Source organism: Dasypus novemcinctus, chromosome 3 (genome assembly GCF_030445035.2).
Source record: "Dasypus novemcinctus isolate mDasNov1 chromosome 3, mDasNov1.1.hap2, whole genome shotgun sequence".
In the NCBI taxonomy this organism is placed as follows: domain Eukaryota; kingdom Metazoa; phylum Chordata; class Mammalia; order Cingulata; family Dasypodidae; genus Dasypus; species Dasypus novemcinctus.
In genome coordinates, this window is record NC_080675.1 from 51374141 (window position 1) to 51387764 (window position 13624).

Genomic DNA, 13624 nt, shown 5'->3' on the forward strand with positions numbered 1-13624 from the left:
ACTCTCACTAGCTCAAAATAACCAAGTAATTTTCTACAAGTTAGGAGTTCACTTTATAAAAAAGAAAAAGAAAAACAGAACCACTATTTTCTCTTCAAGGCTTGCAAATCCTATTAATTTGGGGGGAAAAATATGTGCATTGTGGAAAAGTAACATTTAACAGCAGGTTGTAATGTACTGCAACACATATCCTCTACTTTAATCAAGTGCACCATGAAATGGGTATTATCCTCCAAATTAATTTTCTTCCTCAAATGTGCCCCATTTCCCACATTCCCTGACCTGATTAATGTTGTCACTATCCACCAAGCTAGGAACTTGGGATTTATCCTTGGGTCCTTTTCACATTCTCTCTGTTGCTGCTCCTGAGATAGATGTCTGTGGATTTGCCTGGCCATCATTCTGCCCCCTTCCTGTTTATCAATAACACTCTTATTCCTTTGGGAAACTACCCATCTCCTACATGTGGCCTTGCTGGCACTGCCAGACAAGGAGTGCACCAATCATACCCCCTCCTTCAGGACCTGGAAGATGAATAAAATTACATAAGGTCTGTAGCAGTTTGACATGGTTATGAATTCCAAAAATAGATATTGGATTATGTTTGTAATCTGGTCTGTACCTGGGCATGATCAAGTTGTGATTAGGGCGGTGGACTTGGCCCACTGGTTAGGGCATCTGTCTACCACATGGGAGGTCCGCAGTTCATACCCTGGGCCTCCTTGACCCATGTGCAGCTGGCCCATGCGCAGTGCTGATGTGCACAAGGAGTGCCATGCCACGCAGGGGTGTCCCCTGCGTAGGGGAGCCCCACGCACAAGGAATGCACCCTGCAAGGAGAGCCGCCCAGCACGAAAGAAAGTGCAGCTGCCCAGGAATGGTGCCGCACACACGGAGAACTGACACAACAAGAAGATGACGCAACAAAAAAAGAAACACAGATTCCCATGCCATTGACAACAACAGAAGTGGACAAAGAAGATGCAGCAAATAGGCACAGAGAATAGACAACCAGGGTGGGGGGGAAGGGGAGAGAAATAAATAAATCTTTAAAAAAAGGCTTAAAAAAAAAGTTATGATTAGGGCCTTGAATGGGCCATGTCATTAGGGCTCACAGATAAAAGGCATGACAGAGGACAGCGTTGAGGGTTCTTAATGTTGGAGTTTTGATATTGGAGTTCGATGCTGAAGTCTTAAGCTGGAGCCCCAGGGAAAGAGACAGAGCCATTCGCCTCATAGTCTACAGCTGACCTCGTGGAGAAACCAGAGGAGCTAAGCCCAGAGGAACCCAGGAAGCCTGAACCCTCACAGACGTTGACAGCCATCTTGCTCCAACACATGAAAATAGACTTTGGTGAACGGGAAGTAACATACTTTATGGCCTGGTATCTGTAAGCTCCTACCCCAAATAAATACCCTTTATAAAAACCAACCAATTTCTGGTATTTTGCATCAGCACCTCTTTGACTGACTAATACAAGGTCTGAAAAATGGTTGAAACAGACTTATTCCAATGGTGCCCTGGAGATCACCCTCAATTAGTCACTGCTCATTCTAACCCCAGAGTTGACCTGACTTTTCTTGTCCTTGGAGCTAGCCATTAGATTGTCCTTATGTAATCTAAACTCCCCCATCCTTCCAGTTAATTCCTTTCTTGCTTACATGAGCCAGAGTCAGATTCTGTTGCTTATATGCAAAGAACTCTAACCTATACAGTATCTCCTCAAAATCTCTTTGTCACTACAAATAGCAAGTAGCAAGATATGTGGGTCTGAGCTAAAGATATAATTTCAAGTTATGAATACATAGATTGATTTAGAAGTCCTGGGTGTGAGAGAAATGAGGGTGGAAGTTGAGGAGCTGAAGGCTAGGCCTTGCCTTTAAAGACTAGGTAAGTAGAAGAGGATGAACTGGCAGAGGAGACTGAGGCCAACAAGGAAGGAGGAAAACCAGGAGAGTGTGAGGCTATTCTTGTCTTTCTGATCATGGCCCTTCCTTGCTTAAATCGTTCAGTGGCAAGTGTCCTTATCTCCTTGATATTCAATCTTCATGTAAGGCATGCAAGGATTTTTTTATCTTTCTATTTTGAAATAATAACAAAAATAAAGGACAGTTACAAAATAATATAAACCCCATACAGAAGAATGCCAGCATACCTCCCCCCAGATACCCAGATCCACCAACTTCAACATTGTGCCACCTCTGCTGCACCATTCTATCTATGCAACCTATCCAACCATCCATCTAACTTCTATTCCCTGAACACAGTACTTCCATGCATATTTCCTACAAACAAGAATACCCACCCATGCAATTACCTTAAGTGCAGTTATCAAGTTCAAGAAATTTAACATTGATATACAGCTTACATTCTATATTCCAATTTTTTCTTATGTCCTGATAATGCCCTTTTGAGCATTTTCTCCTCTATTCTTAGGTCCCATTCAATATCATATATTGCATTTAGTTATTATTGCTTCAGTTTTTCTTTTCCTTTTTAATTGTGGAAATATATATAAATAAAACATAAATCTCTCATTCCAATCCCTTCTGTGATGGTTGGGCTAATATGTCAACTTGGCCAGGTAATGGTGCCTAGTTGTCTGATCAAAACAGCACTGGGCTAATTGAAATATAAGGACATTTCATGGACTTTAATCATCAGTGAGTTCATTGCATGGTTGGCTGGTTACATCTACAATCAACTAAGGAAATTGCTGTCAGCAATGAATGATGTCTCATCAGCAGAGGGCCTTAAAAGGGGAAGTGATTTCAGCATTCAGAGAGAGACCTCCCATCTCTACTTTAAAGAGCCAGTGTCTCCTGGAAACTCATCAAGGACCTTCATCGGACCCCAAATGCCTTGTGGAACTTGGACTTGTGCATCCTCACAGTCACATGAGACAATTTTATATCTCATACTATTTACAGATGCCTCCTGTCAGTTCTGTTTCCCTAGAAAACCTTAATAGAGCTTGGTACCAGGATTGGGGTTCTTGAGAAATGGACTCTTAAAAATGGGATTTCTGAATTGGCTCTGGGATTTTTGCAATTGGCTCTCTACTCTGATTAGATTCAAGGACACTGACTCTCTTTCTAATAATCAAGAAGCCACTGACAGTCTATGGCATAGCAGACTGTATTAGTCACCTAAAGGATGCTGATGCAAAGTACCATAAATCTGTTGGCTTTTTTAAAGGGTATTTATTTGGGGTTAAAGCTTACAGACCCAAGGCCCTGGAAAGTCTAACTCAGGGTACCATAAGAGGTACTTTTTCACCAAAGTCAGCTGCCATGTATTGAAACAAGATGCCAAACGATCTCTGCAGGGTTTCAGCCTTCCCGTCTGGGCTTCCTCTCGAGAATTTCCACCGGCCCAACTTCTTCCTGATCTCAGCTGCAGGCTGCCATAGGACTTGTCTCTTGAGGATTCCTGTATCAGCCTCAGCTCTCTTTCCAAGGTCAGCTGTAAACTATCAGGCAAATGGTCCATTTCTCCCTGGGCTTAAGCTGTTTGAGTCTTTTCCTTTCAATCGCATGGCAGGATCAAAAATACAAAGTTCTTTTCTCTGTGTGTCTTCTTATGTCTGTCTGTGTATCTGTTTATAACAGACCCACCAAGGGGGAAGGGACTCAGCCTGAGTCATGCCTTCCTGACATGGTTGAGTCAAAAAAAGCCCTCATCTTAACAGGTAATTTAATCAAAGACACCTCAGCTGAATTTAATACAATCAAAGGGTATCACACCCAGAGAAATAGATTAGTTTACAAACATAATCTTTCTCTTTTTGGGATCCAGAAAATAATCTCAAACTGCCATGCCTCCCAAGCAAACCATTCAGTGGAATTAATCATATTCATAATGTTGCAGTACCATCATCAATATCCATTACTAGAACTTTTCCTTCACCCAAAACAGAAACCCTACCCATTTTGCATTAACGCCCCATTGTCCCTGCCATCCAACCCTGGTAACCTGTATTCTACTTACCGTCTCTATGAGTTTGCATATTCTCTGATATTTTCTCTGTGGTTACCATGGGGCTTAAATTTAACATCCTAAATCTGTAGCAATCTCATTTGCTTTCATACCAACATTACTTAAATAGCATACATAAGCTATGTTCCTGTTCCCCTCTGTCCCCCTACCTTTATGTAATTCTCACCACAAATTACATATTTATACATTAGAGTCTAAAACCATTGATTTATCATTACATTTTATGCATTTGCCTTTTAGATATGGCAGGAATTAAAAAGTGGAGTTACAAATAAAATATACAATAGTACTGATGTTTATATTTACCCATGTCATTTTCTTACCAGAGATCTTAATTTCCTCATGTGGTTTCAGTCAATTGTCTAGAGTCCTTTCCTTTGAATCTGCAGAACTCCCTTTAGCATTTCTTATAGAGCCCATCTAGGGGTGACAAAGACCCTCAGCTTTTGTTTTTCTGGGCATGTCTTCATTTACTCCCTCATTTTTGAAAGTGTGATTGATTGAAGCTATATATATCCCAAAAAACATATTCTGAAATCTAATCATTCCTGTGGGTGTGAACCCATTGTAAGTAGGACTTTTTTATGAGTTTACTTCAGTTAAGGTGTGGTGCAGTCCAATAAGAATGGGTCTTAATCCTATTACTGGAGTTCTTTGCAAACTGTATGAAATTCAGACAAAGAGAAAAAGCTACAAGAAACAAGAAGCAACATCAGTCGAACCTGGAACAGAAGGGAGACCAGGAGAAATGTTCCCATGTGCCTTGCCATGTGACAGAGATGCTATGGACCAAAGATCACTAGCAGCCAGCCCTAGAATGTAACAGTATTTGGGAAGAAAGCATTGCCTTGATAACACCTTGATTTGGTCTTTTTTTCCAGCCTCAACCAGTGGGTGAATACATTTCCTTAACCCAACCCATTTCATGGAATTGGCTTGAGCAACCTAGAAACCTAAAACAGATTTTTGTACCGGAAAGTGGGGTACTTCTATTGCAAATACCAAAAATTCGGAAATGGTTTTGGAATTGGAAAATGGGTAGAGGCTGGAAGAATTGTGAGGTGTTTGGTAGAAAGGGCTTGGGTTGCTTTGAAGAGACTGTTTGTTGGGAGAAATATGGATGCTAAAGGTACTTCTGATGAGGCCCTAGACAGAAAAGATGAATGTGTTATTGGAAACTGGAGAAAAGGCAATTCCTGTTTAAAGTGGAAAAGAACTTGGCAAAATTGAGTTCCCATGTTAGATGGAAGGCACAACTTGAAAGTGATGAATTTGGATATTTAGCTGAGATCGTTTCAAAGCTAAGTATGGAAAGTGGAGCCTGGTTTCTCTTTGAAGCTTATAGTAAATTGTGAGAGGAACTGGATAAACTGAGAACTGAACTCCTGGGCACAAAGAAACCAGAAATAGATGGTTTGGAAAATTCTGAGTTCCTGAAAAGCAAGTCCCAGAGAATAGTGCTCCACATGAGGGTTGAACTGAGCATGCAACCAATCAGCCATTTCTGTGCAAGCCAGGATTGTAGATGCAGTTATCCGGGAAGGATCTGTGGAAAGTCTTTCAGATGGTGGTATGGACCTCTGTAAACTACATGCAACACCAATGAGGTTTTTTGTGTGAGATTTATATGAACAGAACCACTGCTAGCCTGTACTAAAAAGGACAGAGAAAAGACAAATTGAAGGAAAAATCACTTCAAGCACAGAACCACGGCATGTTGGGTCTGGACTGAATCTTGGACCAAGAGAGCGGGCCTACCTATGTGTGTGAAAAGTTTAAGTCTGCATTGGTGCTTGGAGTGGGTGAGCCTTCTGCCCATTGTTCACAAAGAAAGAATTGCCTTGATGACACCTTGATTTGGACTTTTTCCCAGTCTCAGTGAGTGAGTAAATTTCCATTGTTTAACCTGACTGATTTCACGGTATTTGCTTGAGCAGCCTAGGAAATTAAAACAGACAACACGGTTTACTGGATAATTCTTTGTTGGCAATTTTTTGTTCTTAGCACTTTGTCTTCCCACTGCCTTCTTGCATACATGGTTTCTGAGGAGAAGGCAGCGCTTAATCTTATTGAGGCTCCTCTGTATATAACATATTGCTTCTCTCTATGGTTTTCAGAATTCTCTATCTTTGGCATTTGACAGTTTGACTATAACATGGAATAGTGTGGGTCTATTTGGGTTTATCCTGTTTAGAATTGCTGAGCATTTTGTATGTGTATACACATTCTTTCATTTATTTGGGAAGTTTTTAGCCATTATTTCTCTGAATATTATCTCTGTCCCTTTCTCTCTTTTTACTACTTCTGGGACTCCCACAATGCATATATTGGAATACTTGATTGTGTCCCTCAGATTCCTCAGGCTCTGTTCATTTTTTTTTTTTCCTCATTCTTTCCTCTTTCTGATCTTTAGAGTGGATGATTTCACTTGCCTTATCTTCAAGTTTATTGATTCTTTCTTCTTCCAGCTTCAATCTCCTGTTGAACCCCTCAAGGGAATTTAAAATTTCTTTTACTGTGGACTTCAGCTCTGTTTGGTTCTTTTTCATAATTTTCATCTCTATTGATATTCTGCTTCTATTCATCTATCATTTTTCTGATTTCCTTTAGTTCTTAGTCCATGTTTTCCTTTAGCTCTTTGAGCATATTTAGGGTCTTTTTTTTTTGTCTAGAATGTCCCAGGTCTGGTCCTCCTCACTGATGGTTTCTACTGCTTTAATCTTTTCCTTTGCTTGGGCCATCATCTCCTGTTTCTTTGTATGTTTTGAAATATTTTGTTGAAACCTGGACATTTTGATATTTTAGTATGTTATTGCTGGAATTTAGACTCTGAGGCATCTGTTCCTTAAACTTCCATCCAGTTAGTCTTATGACAGAGCTTTCTTTGAATGGCAAGAGCTATTTAAAAAAAAATAAGAAAGAAAACACATTTTCCAGTCTTCATAGGGTGACCTGTGTAAGTACACTCCTTCAGGCCTTATCTGTATGATGAGTTTGGAGAAGAGCTCCAAGACAAAGCATAGGAGCCTCCCTCATCCTTTCTGCACATGTGTCCTGTTTTGGAATTCCCTCATTTACACAACTCCAAATGTCCCTTCTTCCCTAGGAAAGTTTCTTCACTGTCCCAGGCACTGCAAATTGTCCTACTCCTTTCTTCTTCTTTATGGAGAGTCCAATATCACCTCCTCTGCGAAAACTTCACCAGCTATCCTCAGAAGTTAGGACTTTGTATATATTTTTACAACACTTACTTTGCATTATATTTGTGTTTGTCTATGCCTAAGACTGCATGCCTCCTTGGGCTGGGATCCTTATTTGTTGTTTCCTAAAACCTAGCACAGAAAAGATTATGTCAACTAGGGATGGTGCTACTGACATCCTACAATAGGGCATTCTACAATACATAAGACAGCCCCCTACAAGAAAGAATTATCTGACCCAAAATGTCAATAATCTTGAGGATGAGAAACCCTTAGTTTGTCTTAATTAAGTACTTCTATTTATGCCAATGTACTTCTATTTATGTTATAGTTTCCAGTAGGATATTTTTCATCACTGAGATAAGCACTAAAAGCACTTATATTTATTCTAAGTCCTGCAATTATAGTGGTAATTCTTTAGAGCAGTGTTTCTCAAACTTGACTAAGTATCAGGATTATCCAGAGGATTTGTTAAAACACATCTGGTGGGGAGCAGATGTGGCTCAAGAGATTGGGCTTCCACCTACCGTATGGGAAGACCCAGTTCAATCCCTAGGGCCTCCTGGTAAAAAAACAAACAAACGTGACTGCACAGTGAGCCAGTGCCTGCGCAAGTAAATCACACAGCAAGATGATGATGCAACAAAAGAGAGACAAAGGGGAGAGTCAAGGTGAGATGCAACAGAAACCAGGAATTGAGGTGCCACAAGTGACAGGGAACCTCTCTCCACATCACAGTTCCCCAGGATGGAATCCTGGCGAATCCTAGAGGAGGTTAAAAAAAAAAAAGAAGAGAAGACAAAAAGAGAAATAAATACAGAAGATCACACAGTGAACCGACTTAGACAGCAAGAAACAGCAGGGAGGGAGGGTAAAAAGAAAACAAACCCACAACTGATTGGACCCCAGGCCTAATGAATCTGAGTTTCAGATTCAGTAAATCTGGGGTAGGACCTAATAATTTGCATTTCTTTTTTATTTTAAACAAATCAATTTTATTGATACATATCAACTGCTTTTCTAATAAGTTCCTAGTGATGCTGCTGCGGCTAGTCCAGGGACCACACTTTGTGAACTACTGCTTTAGAGAAGGGCTCAGGGTTAGCCTGAAATTGTATTACACTTCTCACTGTTGGAGGCCATGTCCAAAATTTTGAGATGTGATCTCTTGGACAGTTAAGTCCTTTCTGTTCCTTAAAGTCCCAGACAGACAGACAGATACGTGAAGCTGCATCTGTAGTGACTACCTGATCTGGCAGCACCTTAGACTAAAATTCCAGCACATTTCAGAGAACAGAGGAAGGCTGCACAGGGCAAAGAATAAATTCTTCTCCCTTCTCCCCTCACCCAAATGCCTTAGCCAGTTATGACCCTAAAGACCAGGCCCTTGAAAACAAGGTGACCTCCTGCCTCCAAGGTCCATATTCTATTAATAGTTCTTCCGATCATCTACATCAGAAACTTAAACGGGATTTAGAGAGATTGACCCATCCTCAGTTAATCTGGGATTTGGCCAAGATATCTGCATTTTTAACAAGCTCACTAGATGAGGTGGTTCTCTAAGTGTGGTGTTCTGACCTGGGACACCAGCATCCCTGAAAACTTGTTAGAAATACAAATTTTCATGTCCTACCCCAGACCTAGCGAATCTAAAACTCTGCCTAAGTAATCTTAAGGCACCCTCAAGTTTGAGAACCACTGGCTTAAATTATTCTGCCTCTCAAATTTAAGAACCCAGGATTTAGACTTTTTCATTCCAGGTTCTAAATTCCTTTCTTACCCGACTATGCCAATTCAAAACACCCATAGGAAACAAGGCACCCCACCACCACCATCAAAAGCCATCCCACAGGACATTTGTACCCAGCAAGAGAGCGTGTGAGTGGGCGAGTCCCGATTTCTCTCGCCAGGCAGCTGTCCCTGCCACTCCCCTGGGCCCAGACCCCCTGAGTAACAGCGGATGGAGGTGCGGTGGGCCGGCTTTTGAGGGCACGGGGTCGGCGTCCCGCCCCGCGCTCCTGCGTAAACACGCGGTTCCCACGGCAACGCGTGGAACGCACGTCAAAGGCTGTACGCGGTCTGGGCCCACCGCTACTCCCACCAACCCGACACCTGGCAGCGGTCGCTGCCCCGGGCCCCGAGCCAGCTCTCAGCCTCCCTCCGGTGCGGGATGAACACACCCGCGGCCGCCGCGGGGCCCCACGGAGGAGCAGCGGCCGCCGGCCCGCCCACCAGCGAGCATGGCCCTGCCGGGCAGCCCCCGCCCCGGCGCCCTCTCCGCGGCCGTCACGCCTGGCGGGACTTCCTCCGCGGCGGCAGCGGCCGTGCTCTCCTTCAACACCGTGGTGACGGCGGCTGCCGAGGCGCTGGCGAACCAGAGAGACGAGCGCGAAGGCGGCAGCGGTGCGGCCCGGGCTGGCGGCGCGCTCGGCGGGCACTGGGCGGCGGGGGCGGCGGGGAGGCCGCCGCGGGGCCCGGAGGGGGCGCCGCTCCTGTCGCACGGGGCGGCGGTGGCGGCCCAGGCGCTCGTCCTCCTGCTCATTTTCCTGCTGTCTAGTCTGGGCAACTGCGCGGTGATGGGGGTGATCGTGAAGCACCGGCAGCTCCGCACCGTCACCAACGCCTTTATCCTGTCCCTGTCCCTGTCGGACCTGCTCACCGCGCTGCTCTGTCTGCCCGCTGCCTTCCTGGACCTCTTCACGCCGCCCGGGGGCTCGGCGCCTGCGCCCGCCGCGGGGCCGTGGCGCGCCTTCTGCGCCGCCAGCCGCTTCTTCAGCTCTTACTTCGGCATCGTGTCCACGTTCAGCGTCGCCCTCATCTCGCTGGACCGCTACTGCGCCATCGTGCGGCCGCCCCGGGAGAAGATCGGCCGCCGCCGCGCACTGCAGCTGCTGGGGGGCGCCTGGCTGGCGGCCCTGGGCTTCTCCTTGCCCTGGGAGCGGCTGGGGTCGCCCCGGGAGCCTCCGGCAGCGCAAAGTTTCCATGACTGCCTGTACCGGACCTCCCCTGACCCTGCGCAACTGGGCGCGGCCTACAGCGTGGCGCTGGTGGTGGCCTGCTACCTGCTGCCTTTCCTGCTCATGTGCTTCTGCCACTACCACATCTGCAAGACGGTGCGCCTGTCCGACGTGCGCGTGCGACCCATGACCACCTACGCGCGCGTGCTGCGCTTCTTCAGCGAGGTGCGCACCGCTACCACTGTGCTAATCATGATCCTCTTCGTCATCGGCTGCTGGGGGCCCTACTGCTTCCTTGTGCTGCTGACGGCGACCCGACAGTCGCAGGCCGCGAAGGACGCCTCGTTCCTCAACGTGTTGGCTGTGTGGCTGACCTGGGCCAATGGGGCCATCAACCCTGTTATCTATGCCATCCGCAACCCCAACATTTCGACCCTCCTGGGGCGCAGCCGGGAAGAGGGCTACAGGACTAGGAATGTGGACGCTTTGCTACCCAACCAGGGCCTGGGTCTCCAGGTCCAAAGCCGCAATCGCCTCCGTAACCGCTATGCCAACAGGCTGGGGGCCTGCAGCCGGTTGCCCCCTTCCAATCCAGCCATCAGGGCCGGAGGGGACTTGACCATGTGGGCCTGCAAAAATCCAGTTGTGCTTTTCTGCCGGGAGGGGCCAACAGAGCCGGTGGCAGCAATGGCCAAGGAGCCTAAATCAGAAGCCGGGGATACGAGCCTTTAAGAAGGGTTATGATTCACAGTCTGAAGGCAAATTTCCACCGGCTTCATTTATTGATAAAGGATTCCTCGGAGGATCAAGGGATTTCATAAAGCCAAACATTTAAAACTCAAAGAGACAGGAGGAAGTCTTACCACTTCCCCCCCAACAATATAAATGACAATGTTCCCTTCTTCAAAAGTGCCAGAAGGAATGTAAAATACAAAAATTAAAACAAGCTTAAGCGACACAGCTAAAATTGTGAACTGTTCAGTGCCAAAAATGACAAAAAATAAAATACACATTACTGAAAAGCTCTTATTACAGAAATCACACTGTGAAACAAGCATTAGTGAATGTAACCAATATTTGTTCAAATGCATAGTTTCAGGAACAAAAAGAAGCACTTAGAGCTGCCTGAAGGTCCCTCTAAATCACCAGCATTCAACAAATTCAGATTTTTAAAATGTGCATCTCACATACATGCTTTGGGTGCTTAGGTTGAGAGGTAAAATTCTAATCCTACACACTTTGGTGCACTTTCTCCCCATTTCCCTTATAATCTTTGCGGGAAATTTTAAATTCATATTCTATTTAAAGAAATTTTAGGATTTTGAAAAGATGGTTTATTACTAGATAAAATTCTTGTGTTTCTGAAGAGCAAACAGAAATACAACAAAGAATGGTTATTTAAAAAAGTATTCCAGTCTTTTATATAAAAATCTCCTTTTCACCTCATCCTACCACCAAAATTATCTGCCTTAGAAAGCTTTAAGGCCTTATTCTTACTCTAACCTATTTTTGTTTCTGATAATTTTCAGATGCCACTTGAAGAATGCTTTCACTTAAAAAAAAATATGTATCTTTCATAGTGGAAAATCTTCATCTTTTTTAGGTAAATTTGATTTTCCAAAATTGATGCATCCAAAAGTGTAATTTGAAGCCATGTTGATTGAAAAAGATAAGTGATGCCACATTTTTAAAAATAAAAAAAATGAGAGCTCTATAAGTAACAAGATAGGCTTTTCTATGTGGCTAATAACTGACTGAAAATGATTCCAAAGAGGAATTCTAAAATAATTTTGGAAAGTGGCTGCATTGTTGGAATAAGCATAGCACTTTCCAAGAGGATCATACGCTCCTACATTTGGAAGTCTGAATATGTTTGTTAAAGGAATAATGTATTATTGCTTTATAGACATGACTTGTTTAATGTGGTTTTTAGAAAGGAAAAATAGTCGTGGGATTATTATATCTAATAGGTTATTAACAACATAGGCAAAGAGAGTGGTTCATCAGTCAAGCTGAAAATATTTTTTTCAGAAATGTGCAAAGCAAATATGATTGTTAAAGTAATTCAAAAGCACAATTCAGGATTTGTGTATGTGAAATTTCTCACATTAAATGCCACTACACAGAATCATTTACTCAAAAATTAAACAATGTTTTGCATTTTCTTTCTTTCCTATCCTCCATCCTTCCCCTCTTTTCTTTAATATGTCACAGCCTTGATTGAATAAGTAATTTCAATTAGATACAAAACAAAGTGAGCCATCATCTGAAGATTTCATTGTGAAATAGCCAGCAATTTTTCCTTGTAAATTAACTTTAAATGTTTACTAGTATTTGTTTGTGTGATGGGTGTGTACATCATTTTGTAATTGAAGATGAAAATACATGATTGATGTCAGAGTTAAAGATGTTTTAATTTTTCCCCTTAAGGCATCATCACAATCAGAAGTTTATAAATTATTTCTGTATATTTTCCACATTCACTGTAGTACAAAGTAGATAATCTCTCCCCTCTAGGCACTTATTATCATAAGAAATATACAGACAACACAACTGAACTAACATTTAATAAATATCTGTGATATTTGCCTGTTAAAGGCAAAATAAATGCATTTTGTGACATTGTAAGAAAAGGAAGTTTGGTCTGGGATTTAGGGACAAGTCATATATTCTTCCAATTACAAACGGTATCATAGAATAGGAATTCAGCCACTGTGAATAAAGAGAATTAGAGATCTTAGATGATGGAGGCAAGCATGATGTGGGGTGGGTGGGTGGGGGGTATATGGGGACCTCATTTTTTTAATGTAAAATTTAAAAGAAAAGAAGAAAAAAAACGTAAATGTATTAGCCAAAGGGGTGCTGATGCAAAATACCAGAAATCAGTTGGCTTTTATAAAGGGTATTTATTTGAGGTAGAAGCTTACAGTTACCAGGCCATAAAGCATAAATTACTTCCCTCACTAAAGTTTGTTGCCACGTGTTGGAACAAGATGGCTGCTGACGTTCAGCCTTCCTCTTCCTCTTAAGGCTCCATGGTCCCAGCTTCTTCCAATAGCAGCTGTAGGCCATCAAACTCTCTAGGTTTTGTCTCTCTTCCCAGGGCTAGATACTCTCAGGGCTCAGCTGCTCTGCTCCCTCGACAAAGCCAGCTGTGAACTATCAGGCTAACTGCTTGTCTCTCTTCCTGTGGCCTCTGCCATGCGTAAGGAGCCATCTCTGTTCCTCTGTGTTCTTCTCCTGTTTTTACTTCCCGGGGTTCCAGCATCCAAAACTCCCAACTCTGTCCTTTGCCATGTCTTTTATCAGGGACTCAATGCCCTACTGATGTGGCCCAATCAAATTTAATCAAGTAAAAGTGAATCCTCAGACCAGTTTACAAACATAATCCAATGTCTATTTTTGGAATTCATAAACAATAACAAACTGCTACAATATGGCATGGAATAAATCTTCCTGGTTATGAA

The 13624-nt window shown here is 43.3% G+C and overlaps 1 protein-coding gene across 1 annotated transcript; it reads left to right on the plus strand.

Moving 5' to 3' along the window:
• Window positions 1–9377: 9377 nt before the first annotated feature.
• GPR135 (G protein-coupled receptor 135) lies at window positions 9378–10989 on the plus strand (the record flags this gene model as incomplete). Its single annotated transcript, XM_004452485.5, has 1 exon — window positions 9378–10989. A coding segment is annotated over one exon (1512 nt), but the record flags the coding sequence as incomplete, so codon positions are not given.
• Window positions 10990–13624: the final 2635 nt, after the last annotated feature.